We start from the raw sequence: 13,138 nt of genomic DNA, 5'->3' as shown, positions 1-13,138 counted from the left end.
TTAAGCTGTGACTGTGGACTATGTCTGTCTTTATGGTAATTTACAACACATTACATTACATTCTGCACTAGACTTGTTATTAATCCATAACCTTGTGTGGGATGTTTTTCACCCCCATGTAAAGGGTTTTCCAATAGTTAAGTGGCTTTGTTAACAAGCAAAATTGCCGAATTTGGAGCGACGAAAACCCACGGGAGATTCATGAGGTCCCACTACATTCCGAAAAAGTTACGGTATGGTGTACACTTTGGTCCGGCGGAATAATCGGTCCGTATTTTTTCGAAAACGAAGAAGAAGTGGCACTTACGGTCAACGGTGAGCGATACAGGGCTATGATAAGAGATTTTTTTTGGCCTGCAGTGGATGGAATCGATCTAACAAACATTTGGTTTCAGCAAGACGGTGCTACGTGCCATACGGCACGTGATACAGTAACACTATTGCATGAGAAATTTGAAGGTTCCGTTATATCGCGAAATGGTGACATTAATTGGCCGCCCAGATCCTGCGACCTAACGCCACTGGATTTTTTTCTCTGGGGCTTTCTAAAATCCAAAGTCTATGCTAACAAACCACGGATGGTTGCCGCCTTAAAGGCCAACATTAGGCGCGTTATTGCTGAAATTGAGCCACTTTTATGCGATAACGTCATCACCAATTGGGTATCCAGGATTAACCAAACCAGACAAAGCCGCGGCGGACATTTATCTGATATAATTTTTAAAACATAATGTTAACACATATACTTCATAATAAAAATAAAAATAGATCACTATCACTCTCACAATTTGTTTTATTGCGTTACAAAAATCGAGCGTTACTATTGGAAAGCCCTGTATATTAAAACAATTGCTGCACTCAAAGTAAGAGATCCTTAATTTAACCACTGCTATAACCTTCAGTGCCTTTCAAGGGCACTGAGAAGTACTGCTTTGCTTATATTGCCATATATTACTTAGAAAAACAGCATTTTTCAAACATTAGTGCAAGATGTTATTTGAAGCAAACTCGAGCATCTTTAACTCTTTGAAGGGAATGCCATCCATAAAAAAAGTTAAACTAAAAATTTAACATACCTATTAAAATTAAGTCAGTCTGAATGTTAGTATTCCTCTAGTATGGGTTTGACTTTTGATCTGCATCATCATCATTTGTGTTAGCATTTCAGAAATATCTTTTAAAAATGTGATATCTCACTAGTGGGCCGAGAGTATCCACCATCGTGCCCACTGCGATTAGCAATTTTTTTAGAATATTGCTAGAGGCATAACAAGTACACTCTACTGTTTGTGTCTTTGGATTTCAATTTTGCGTTTTTATCATTCTGTGTGTTTGAAGTGAGATAGATACAGTAACAGTTTTTTTTAATTCTCTTAATATGATAATTAACCATTTTACATTCTAATAAATAGTTTACAGGTAATACTTTATTGTTTTCTTATGGTTAATGGACTTTACCATCTGTATAACATTTTTCATTTTCAGTTCGGCACTAATTCTTCTAAGTTTATAATAAAGTTGGTGAGTGTGAATTGTGCAAAAAAAATTCTTGCAAAATTAATGCAGGATTATAACAAGTTTTTCACCCAATTGATCACCATGATAAAACTTTGATTTATTAACATAATCCAGAGATCAAACAACAATGATAAAGTGGGCATCGTGGTGGACCTCTTTTCTAAAAGAAAATTTGAAGGCTACCATCAGTTACCAAGGTAACTGCATCCATTTTTTGTGACAAAGAATGGAGGTGTTAATCATCAATTGCCTTCATGAGGAATTAAAGGCTTGACCTCTCCCTCTCTCTCCCTCTCTCCCTCTCTCTCCCCCTCTCTCTCTCTCTCCCTCTCTCTCTCTCTCTCTCTCTCTCTCTCTCTCACACACACACACACACACACACACACACACACACACACACACACACACGATAAACCTATGAATCCAAAGGTTTATCATCTTCACTACTATGGATTTAACACCACCAAATACGGAGGATGCGGAAAGGTCAGAGAATGACCACCGCATATCCCCGGAGCAATATGGCCTTAGCTGCTAATGCTCCTAAAAAACCAAAAAAATAACTATGGATTTAAACATGGTTAATGGCATAAGGAATGTCATTGCTAAACTATCAAATATTTTTCAAAGTTCTCATTCCAAATACTTGGTTTATTTATAGATTTTGAAGGAGCCTTTGACAACATTCAGCAGTACAGTATTCTTGAGACTGATTCTCAAAATATTCTCATCAAATTTATCAAAACTTGAGGTTATATTTCTAATGTTGTATTGCGTATAACTTGAAGAGTCCCTCAGGTTTTTTTTCAGACTCCTGTTCACAAAATAGTTAAAGAAATTTACAAAGGTAAGGTTGTCCTCAAGGCTCTATCCTGAATCCAGCTTCCTGGTATATTGTATTATATCTTGAGGTTGTCACAGACATTCTCTCAGATATGCCAGACAAGCTGTACCTGCTACCTGGGAGTCTAAAACTCTGATGGAACTGATATTCGGGTGACACCCAAGTCAAGTGGACCCAATTTCGGCGAAGTCCAGACGGTCTGTGACAGCCAAATCCTCTGCTTGCACCTTCACAATGGTGGGACTGTTAGTAATCCTGGGTATAACTTCCATGCACAAGTACATGGTAGGTGACCACCCAGGTGTGAACCAACGTAAGCAGGGTTCGAGGTGTGGCACCCACACCACATGGAGGAACGCCGCCCCTCTGTGTTACCAGGCAGTACTAGGCGGTAGATGACTCTCATCAACCGGTGAAATACCACCACTTTGCTTATTGGAGGCTTGAAGTGGTGCAACCCATGTTTAGTCTCTAGAGCTAAGTTCCGGTCAACCCTTCCCTTTCTCTTCCATCATGCAGTATGATTGATGACTTTTGAGGTTATGATGAATGTCGTGGCGAGATCCAATATTCCTTACATTTCGAGGGTACATCTCTAAAACGGTGTTCGCAGGCCGGCCGCTAGTTAGTACACCGGACCGAACCTATTGGTAACTCTCTAGGAGGCTTCTGGATCAGCTAGTGTATAATCTTGCTACCTCTACTCTGCCAGATAGTGACTGGAGGGAGTCCGAGTAGTGTGTATGCGGGGAGCATTGTCGAGGCCACGTTATGTCAAGGATCTGGGTATATTCTTACCACGTGTACGCCATATCCAAAAATTTCATTACTTCATACAGCATGTCCCACCCACTTTTTCTTACTATTGAATACACCATGAATTGTCAAACTAATAGAGCAAGCTTATCTGCGAAAAGATCTAAACCTCCCAAGCACTTCCTAATTCATTTCACAAATATACGTGGTCTCAGTTCTAATCTCAACGATGTCCATTTCCACTTGCAGTCTGCCAAACCCCATGTACTTTTTCTGACAGAATCTCAGTTATCGGTTGATTCAACTACTGCTCATCTCAGATGCCCAAATTATTCACTGTATGATTCCTTTCGCCTCAAAGGTGGTACTTGTGCATATGTCCGTTCTGATATTCCTTGTCAGAGACTTAGCAATTTGGAATCTCCTCTCTTTGATCTTCTCTGGCTTAAAATCTCTCTACCTCATTGTGTCAAATTCATCTGTTGTCTCTACCGTTCTCCCAACTCCACTAGCGCCTCCGTAGCCAGGTGGGAAGGAGCAGCAGTGCGTAGCACACGCTTCTTGATTAGACCGGGGTTCGAGCCCGTCACCACCAAATACGGAGGATGCGGAAAGGTCATTCAGGGAATGACCACCGCATATCCCGGAGCAATATGGCCTTAGTTGCTAATGCTCCTAAAAATCAAATAACAACAACAATCCAACTCCACTAACCACTTGGAGCTCTTTGACTTCCTCTCTTTGCACTTTCTCCAGTCCAACTTTCCTAACAGTGAGGTAATTTTCCTTGGTGATTTTAATGTTCACAACTCCAGTGCCGACCGGGCTAGCCGAGTGGGTAAAGTACCTGCCCGGCAACCCAAAGGTCGCGGGTTCGATTCCCGCCTCGGGCTTGGATCAAAGTACTGCAAAAACCTTGGGAGGTGCAATATGGCCACAGAAGCCGATGCGCCAACAACTACCAAATCAAAAAAAAAAAAAAAAAACAACTCCAGCTGGTTTCCATTTTCTAGTCACACCGACCCAGCAGGTCGAGATGCTGAGGCTTTTGCAATTACTAATGACCTAGCACAGACTGTTCATTTACCTACAAGAATACCAGACAATCCTAATCATACAGCCAATACGCTTGATCTTTTTCTCACAAACAACCCTTCTAAGTACACAGTCGAAGTGAGAGGTCCTTTAGGCAGTTCAGATCACAACTTGGTGATTGTCTCTTCTCCAATGGAACCTTTATCTCATGACTATTCCCAACCTCGTGTTGTTTGGCATTACAAGAATGCAAAATGGGATGACCTGCGAGACTTCTTTTCTTCTTTTCCTTGGTCGGATTACTGTTTCAAAACTTCTGACATCAGCATTTTCTCAAATCGTGTCAGTGAAATTATTCTTGCAGGAATGGAATCCTTTATCCTACACTCCACTTTAAAATCTCGTCCTTTATCTAAACCTTGGTTTTCCAATAAATGTGCTAAGGCTCTTCAAGAGAAGAATGTTGCATATCGTAATTGGCTTGTTTCTAATTCTTCAGTTTCATTTTCTGCCTACACCAAAGCTCGCAACAATTGTAAAGCAGTTATTAATCAGTCCAAACTAGAGTTTGAACAGGCTAAGAGTAGAAAACTTGCTTCTTGCCCTAATGGTAGCCGAGCATTCTGGTCTCTTGCCAAAGCTATTGGCCGCAACTTTTGCCCTTCTCTGCTCCCACCTCTGTCCAAACCAGATGGTTCTGTTGTCACTTCAGCCAAGGATAAAGCTGACCTGCTAGCATCCCATTTTTCTTTCAGCTCATGTATTAATGATCTTGGTAAAACACCTCCCACCATTCCCAACACACTCCATTCAATGCCTCCTGTGGTCTTCCGTCAAAAGGATATCAGAAGGATTTTGATGAATCTTGATGCTAAGAAAGCTCCAGTTTCTGATGGTATTTCTCCACTTGTTCTCAAAACCTGTGCTTCTGAACTTACTCCTATTCTTTGCTGCCTTTTTTCACTTTCTTATTCCAAAGGTGTTTTTCCTTCTGCTTGGAAATTTGCTCATATCCAGCCAGTTCCTAAAAAAGGGTGACAAATCCCTCCCATCAAATTATCGTCCCATTGCAATTACTTCTACTCTTTCTAAAGTAATGGAGAAATCAATTAACCGCCAACTCTTAAACTACCTAGAAACCTTCTGTCTGATCAACAATCGCCAGTATGGATTCCGTCATTGTCGATCCACTGGTGATATATTGGCTTATGTTACCCATTTATGGACTAATTCAATGGAAAAGTTCAGTGAAACAAAGTAGTTGCTCTTGACATCTCAAAGGCTTTTGATCGTGTTTGGCATAAAGGTCTTCTAAACAAGCTTCCATCTTATGGTTTGCCAACTGTTTTTAGTAATTGGTTATCCAGTTTTCTCTCTGATCGCTCACTGAGAGTGATGGTAGATGGCTCTCTGTCTTCTAACTTCTCCACTAATGCCGGTGTCCCCCAAGGTTCAGTTCTTCCCCCCACTCTTTTCCTCTTGTATATTAATGACCTTCTTCCATTGATTGGCAATCCTATCCATAGTTTTGCCGATGATAGCACATTGCATTCCACTTCTCATTTTGAGAAACCTTGTCCTGCTCAATCAGCTTCAACTTCTCGAAAATCTGCTACCAATTCCTTAAATGCTGATCTTCAGGTGATTCTCCAGTGGGTAGTTGATTTCAACCCTTCTAAAACTCGTCTTGTCTTATATCTCGCAAAAAGGATTCTTCTGCTTTAGGGACACTCCGATTTCTAGGCAAAATGATATATCTCTTTTGGGGATTACTCTGACTTCTAATCTCTCTTGGCACAAGCACATTACAAATATTTCTTCCTCTGCATATAAAAAACTTTGTTTTCTCTTTCGCTCTCGGCGTTACTTTTCTTCCAAACAGCTGCTCACTCTGTATAAATCGCAAGTCTGTCCTGCCATGGAATATTGTTTCTAGATCTGGGGTGGTGCCCCCAAAACCTCTCTCAGGCTTCTTGATTCCATTTAGAAGAGGGCAGTTAGGTTAATTAATGATTCATCTCTAACAGAGTCTCTCCACTCGCTTTCTCATAGACGTACTGTTTCTGCTGCATGCCTACTTCTACAGATATTTCCATGGGCACTGTTCTTCTGAATTGGCTTCTATAATTCCCGCTCTCTCTTTCAAAACAGTCCGAACACGTGCCGCCACCAGCCAACGTCCATTTACTGTCCAACTTCAAACTCACGGAACCAACTTTTTATCTTCCTCATTTATTCATTCAATCAACTGCTGTTTTCTGGAACAACCTTCTTTCATACGTATTTCCTGAAAATTACAATCTACAGAAGTTCAAATCCAATGTCAACAAATATCTCCTTTCGTCTTCTCAACCTCCAACCCAAGCACGGCACTAAGTGCTATAGGTTCTAATACCTCTCGTGTTTGGGGTTTACATAAAAAAAAAAAAAAAAGTATGTATATAAATCATAGTCAACCATAATCTGTCCATCAGGAGGAACTTTAAGCACATGGTAAAATTAGGCTGCATAAATGCTTGCAAATAGGATAGAAATAACACTCTGCTCTCTCTCTCTCTCAAGTTAATCTAAGAGATCAAGGAGTATAAAGAACTGAGAATAGAAAACCTTTTCCCAGAAATGGCCTACAAGGCTAGTGGTTAAAAAAGGTTCATAAATGTTTACATTAACTTGCTGCAACAGGCTAAAATAATTATAAAAAAATAAAAATTATTATAAACAATTATAAACATAACAGAATTTCATTAGAACTCTTAACTAGAAGCTTAGTTTAAAGGGTCTCTTTTGTGGTCATTTGTTGGAGACCACATTTTAGAGAGTTTGTTGAAATCTGCTAATTTTTTATAATTAAAACAAAAAAAAATTATCATCCAATAAAAAAAATGGGCACTTTATTAGAATCTGATGAGTTTATCCCCTTATGTTTTATACATCCATTTAAAATGAAAACTCTTTGTTTATGAGTTAAAAATAATGCAGCTTTTAATATTGAAATTTTATACAGGTATGTTTAAAAATGGAGTTACCTGCAAAGTGATCCTGATTTTGTTTTCTGATTCTTATTATTATATTAATTCAAATTGCACATTTGTGTTTTACCCAAGAATAGCGTGGGCTCATTATTCAGAATTTTTTCAATTTTAATCCTATGAAAAGGGCAACTGTGCATTCCAAAAACCATTTTCAACAAGATGTCAAATAAGTCATCCAGTCATCACATTATAAGTTGTTTTTTAAGAAACTGGTAATGTTTACAAAAAAAAAAAAAGCCACATTTTTAAAATAGCATAAAAAGTACAGGTTGCACTTGAATTCTTCAGGAATGCTATTTAAATAAGTTAAAAGAGCAGTGTTAGTTGTCATACTGGAGTGCTCATAGGGCATTTTATTCATCTCAGTTATTTTAACTCCTGCTTGTTGGGGTTCGTTTTAAGTGGGTAATCCTGTGTGTTATCTTTTAATATCACCGGTGATTTTTTGTTCTGTTATGTTTGCATATTGCCTCATTTTGATTAATCCAAATTCATTTTTTTAGATGAAATTGCTCCAATACACAAAGTGCTACAGTCGCTCAATATAAAAAAGGTAAGTTATTTTTGTTCTTATAAGTGCAAAAAATTAGATTGTGTTACAAGGATCATGTGAGTAGCATTACTTATATTTTGAACAAGTAAACTAACCATGACAAGTAGATTTACATTGCTTTTACATTAACATTATTTATGGGCCATTTAATTTTATTTTGGTCCGTCTTCTTCCAGTCACATAGCTCCTTGAGGAGTTGTTGTGGCCACCAAAAATTTCCTCCAACTGCATCGATCATGTGTTCTACAAGCAGCATCGCAGAATGTCATTGCCCACCAGTTCACTGATCCGATCCTTCCATCTAGTTGCAGGTCTTCCTCTGAACGTCTTCCCCTTGATTTTTCCTTCCATTATATTCTGCAACAGAAAGTTTTCCCTCCTTACTATGTGTCCAAAAAACTTGAGTTTTCTTCTGTTGATGCTATGAAGAAGAATTTTAGGCCTGCCAATTTTATTCAATACCCACTCATTTATTCTTTGATCCAGGTACGAAATACGTGGTATTCTCCTGCAACACCACATTTCAAATGCTTCAATTTTCTTCCTGTCAGCTCTTTTCAGATTCAGTCCTTCACATCCATAGTGGAAACTGGAAAAATTAACAAATCAATGATTCTCAGTTTTGTCTTTAGGGGCAAACCTTGGTCTCTCCATAATTTTGTCAGATCAGTGATCAACATTTTAACAATTGCCTGGCATCTCTTTACATCATTTGAGCTGTCACCATTTTTATTTATTCTTGACCCTAAGTAATCAACTTCAATATCTTGCCCATTAATCTTCACTTTACTGGAACCAAAATAATCACCATAAGTTTAGTTTTACACATATTCAGAAACAATTATTTTTTCTTACTTGCTTCACATACTCTCCTCAGAGTTTCTTTAAGATGATCCTTGAAATTTGCAAATTAGCACAGTATCATCTGCACAACGAAAGTTGTTTATCTTTAGTCCTCCAATTTTGATGCCAGTCTCTAAATCTTCCAAAGCTTCACACATGATATCTTCACCATAACAATTAAAAACGTGAGGTGGCAAAATATAGCCCTGCCTGACACCATTACCAATTTTGAAAAAAGCTGTGTTTCCCATGTTGGTTCTCACAGTTTGTTCCTGTTCCTGGTACAATAGCTTAATCAGCTGAATTATGTGGATTGGGAATCCCATATTAGTCATCATTTCCTGTAGTTTCTCACATTAAACACAATCAAATGCTTTTGAATGATCTATAAAACACAAAACGACTGAAACATTGAATTCTTTGCAGTTTTCAATAATCAGTAATAAACTTAAGATCTGATCTCTGGTTCCTCTGTCCCTTCTGAAACCAGCTTGCTCTTCTGGAATTTCTTCTTCAAGTTTTCTTGAAATTCTGTTTAATATGATTTTAAGAAGAATCTTGCTAGTGTGAAAAATTTGGCTAATAATTCTGTAATTTGAGCCAACTTTCTTATCTTTTTTTGGTAAGGGAATGAAAATTGATTTCTTCCAATCTGATGGCCGCTGTCCTGTTTCCCAAATCTTTACAATTATTTTATGAAAAACCTCGGCACCCTTCACGCCAGTAACTTTAATCAATTCCATTGGGATTTCAACAATTCCAGTTGACTTGTCACACATCAGTTGTCTGATGGCTTTTTCGACTTCTTCCTTCACTGGAACTGGTTCGTGATCACACTCTTGATAACGGGGCTCCAAGTGCCAAGCGTTTTCCAAGTGATACTATAGTGTGCGTCTCCGTTATATTTAGTTTTTTTACATTTATAGTGATCTTTATTTTCTGTACTTAATAAGTAGGTTTTGCTAAAGGTACCTAGCAAAATATCAAAAAGGAAAGTTATCTTTTCTTTCTTTTTTTTCTTTTCTTTTTTTTTCTTATTCTCAAACTAACCACCAAACCTACTAATTTGTAGGCAGCTGCTTGGTCACTTGGTGGCACTGTGCTTGCCTCCTTGTGACGGAGCCGGAAACTTGGGAGTTAAAAGTTACACTCCCAGTGCTAAAAAGAGCAAACCATGAGTAGTAAAGCCTCTACTTCCCAAGGACAGAAAAACAAAAGACAGCCACCAATGAAAACAGCTCGAGGGACTGGGCAAATATAAATAATGGATAAAATTATTCAGTGGAACTGTCAAGGATTATGCACTAATTTTGATGACGTACAGTATCTGATCACCTAGTAAACACCAATCTGTATCTGTCTCCAGGAAATGTACCTTAAACAAGAAGATACCAAAGAGACTGAATAACTCAAGATAGGAAACATGGAGGAGTTGTTATATTAGTAAATGACAGAATACCAACACAGCAAGTGCATATAAATAGCCAATTAGAGGGGGTAGCAATTCATACAATAGCAAGGTTCCTATTAACCATATTTTCATTATACATTCCACCAGGAGAAGATGTCTCTTAGGAAGACCTAGATGCAATACTACAACTACCTCCCCCAATCTGTCTGATGGGAGATATGAATGGACATAAATCTTTGTGGGGATGCTCAGACTACAGGAGAAGAGGACGCATCATTGAACGACTGCTAGATAATACTTCACAACCTCTTACTTCTTAAGAGGGGTAACCACACTTACTTTCACTTTCCAACTTGGACCACCATAGCTATAGACCTTACCATACATACTCCTATTCTTTACACAGCATTTAATTGGGAAGTATTCAAGGATCCTCTTGGTAGTGATAATTATCCAGTAATTTCCAGACTGGTAAGTGAATATCCATATCATACCAGCAGGCTCCTTGCTGGAAAATAGAAAAGGCTAATTGGGAAGCGTTTAGGAGGAAATTGGTTTTGAATGCCAATATCATTAAGCAGGAAACAATAGTTGTTGCACTAGCATGTGTCATAAAACGCAAAACAAGCTAACAATTCTGAAGACTTCATCACGTTTCCCAAACCGTCTGAAAACATGGTGGAACAGTGATTGCACTGAAACAAGAAAACAACAAAATAGAGCATAGAAATGATTTTGCAGATACCCCACCACAGACAATCTGATTCAGCAAAAGAATGCGAGCTATAGTGCGTTTCACTAGGAAGCAGAGTCGAAGAGCAACATGGATCAAATTCACATTTACAATAAACAAAACAACAAATGCACAATATAGTCTAGAATAAAATAAGAAAAATGACAGGTAAATATAGAAATAGGCCATCACCAATACTGCTCTGCGATGGAATTAATTTGACTGAACCTACCGTTATTGCAAATACATTAGGTGAGACCTTTGCAAAAGTATCAGTGAAAGCTTCATACCATCAGGAATTTCTGATACAAAAAGAAAAAGCAGAAAAGCATAAGATTAATTTTAAATCAAAAGGTAACAAGCTCTACAATCAATCATTCACAATAAATGAACTGCACAAAGTTTTGTCCACAGCCAGGCCAAGTGCAGTAGGCCCAGACAACGTACATTTCGACATGATCAAGCACCTTAACAAGACTGAATTAGAAAATTTATTGAAACTGTATAACAGAATATTCTAAGAAAATGTATTTCCAAACACATGGCACCATGCAATAGTACTAGTTTTCCCTAAACCTGACAAAGACCTAACAAATCCGTGCAACTATCAACTAATAGTCCTCACCAGAAACTTAATAGAAAAAATAATAAATATGAGATTGATATGGTATTTAGAGGAAATTAACATCTACACAAACATGCAATGTGGTTTTATATTTTACAGGTCTACACTAGACCACCTAGTTAGGATAGAAGCCAACATCAGAAATGCATTTATCAGATCAAAACGTATGGTTACAGTATTTTTTGACATTGAAAAAGCTTATAATACCACTTGGAGATGTAGGATCCTAAGAGATATGCACCATGTTGGACTCAGAGGCAATCGTCCTGTTTATCCAGAACTTCCTTAGGAACAGAACCTTCCAAGTCAAAATACAAACTTCTTTCTCCAAAATCTACCAACAAGAAGAAGGCATCCCACAAGGCTCAGTGCTCTTGAATGCCACTTTGTTTGCCACAAAAATTAATTCGATCATAAATTAACACCCTCCTTCAGTTTCACATGCACTGTATGTCGATGACTAGTATCTCTAGTCAGTCACAGAACATGAGAACTATCGAGAAGCAGTTGCAATGCGCAATCAACAATGTAAGTAAGTGGGCACTAGATAATGGTTTCACACTGTCAACACAAGAAAAAATATGTGTACATTTTTGTTGCAAAAGAAATTTCCATCCTGACCCTGAATTAAAATTAAAGGCCAGAATATACCAACGCAGCCAAAAGCAAAATTTATTGGCCTAATCTTATTTAAGAAACTCACATTAGTGGAGCACATCCGGAAGCTACGTAAAAGCTGTACAAAACACCTGAACACACTTAAAATCCTTTCATCAACAGCATGAGGAGCAGACAGATATTCCTTACTAAACCTATACAAAGCACTAATTACATCAAAGTCGGACTATGGAGCCCCAGTGTACAATTCAGCACGATAAACAGCTCTGAAATGGTTGGACCCAGTTCATCATAATGCACTTTGTCTAGCTACTGGTGCCTATCATACCTCTCCCATATAGTCTCCATGCCGAAGTCAACAAACCACCTTTAACTCTTAGGTGACAACAACTGGCATTGGATTATACATTTAAAATAAAATCTATGCATGGACACCCTACTTGGGAGACCTTCTTTGATTCACATTGCAGAAATATCTACCAGAATCACCAACAAGCAAATCAACCTCTGGGAATCAGAATGCAAGACTTTTTAGCAGCACATAACCTTAATATAGACAGTGTTGCACACCTGCCAGTTCACACTCCTCCACCATGGGATTTGCATATCCCAATATGCAACTTCTCCTTTTAGAAATGGAATAAAAAAGCGATACTTGCAACAATCTTACAACAGTTACATGCAGTGCACAGAATTCAGTTTCCTGACTATATTCCAATATATACAGATAGTTTGAAAACAGACATTTTAGTGGAAGCAGCAGCTGTATTCCCAGATATTACTTTAACGCAACAGCTACCTAAAGAATGCAATGTATACACAGCAGAATTATACGCAATAAAAATAGCCTTAACTCATGTACAGGGGCTCACATTTAGTGAGTATGGGCTTGGCACACCCAAGGTCCCCAGGTGGATATCATCACTCTTCTCTTTCTTGGTGATCCCCTTCTCTCTCTCTCTCTCTCTCTCTCTCTCTGTAATTCAGATTTTTTTTTGGCTGGTGCAGCATAAGCCTCAGACTTCCTTGTACCATGTGGCTAATAATAATAAGCATTACACAAAAAGTGTAATATATACAGATTCCTTGAGTTCTTTACAAGCCATGCAAAACATAGGTACACCCAACCCTTTGGCACATACGACAAATACTAACTGACTGTGCTAGAAA

At 38.2% G+C, this 13,138-nt stretch overlaps 1 protein-coding gene across 1 annotated transcript in view; it reads left to right on the top strand.

Annotated features, from left to right (window-relative positions):
* Positions 1 to 13,138, top strand: part of LOC150081532 (midasin) — a 1,449,634-nt gene that overhangs the window by 1,269,490 nt on the left and 167,006 nt on the right. Inside the window, exon 75 of the mRNA XM_090380238.1 lies at positions 7,689 to 7,738. Within this exon, the coding sequence (XP_090236364.1) occupies positions 7,689 to 7,738 (50 nt within the window). The remainder of the gene's footprint in view (positions 1 to 7,688; positions 7,739 to 13,138) is intronic.

This window comes from Mastigoproctus giganteus, chromosome 8 (assembly GCF_048544385.1).
Source record: "Mastigoproctus giganteus isolate SK-2022 chromosome 8, ASM4854438v1, whole genome shotgun sequence".
NCBI lineage: Eukaryota > Metazoa > Arthropoda > Arachnida > Uropygi > Thelyphonidae > Mastigoproctus > Mastigoproctus giganteus.
Note: the sequence above shows the minus strand (reverse complement) of the source record. Positions and strands in the feature narration are given on the sequence as shown.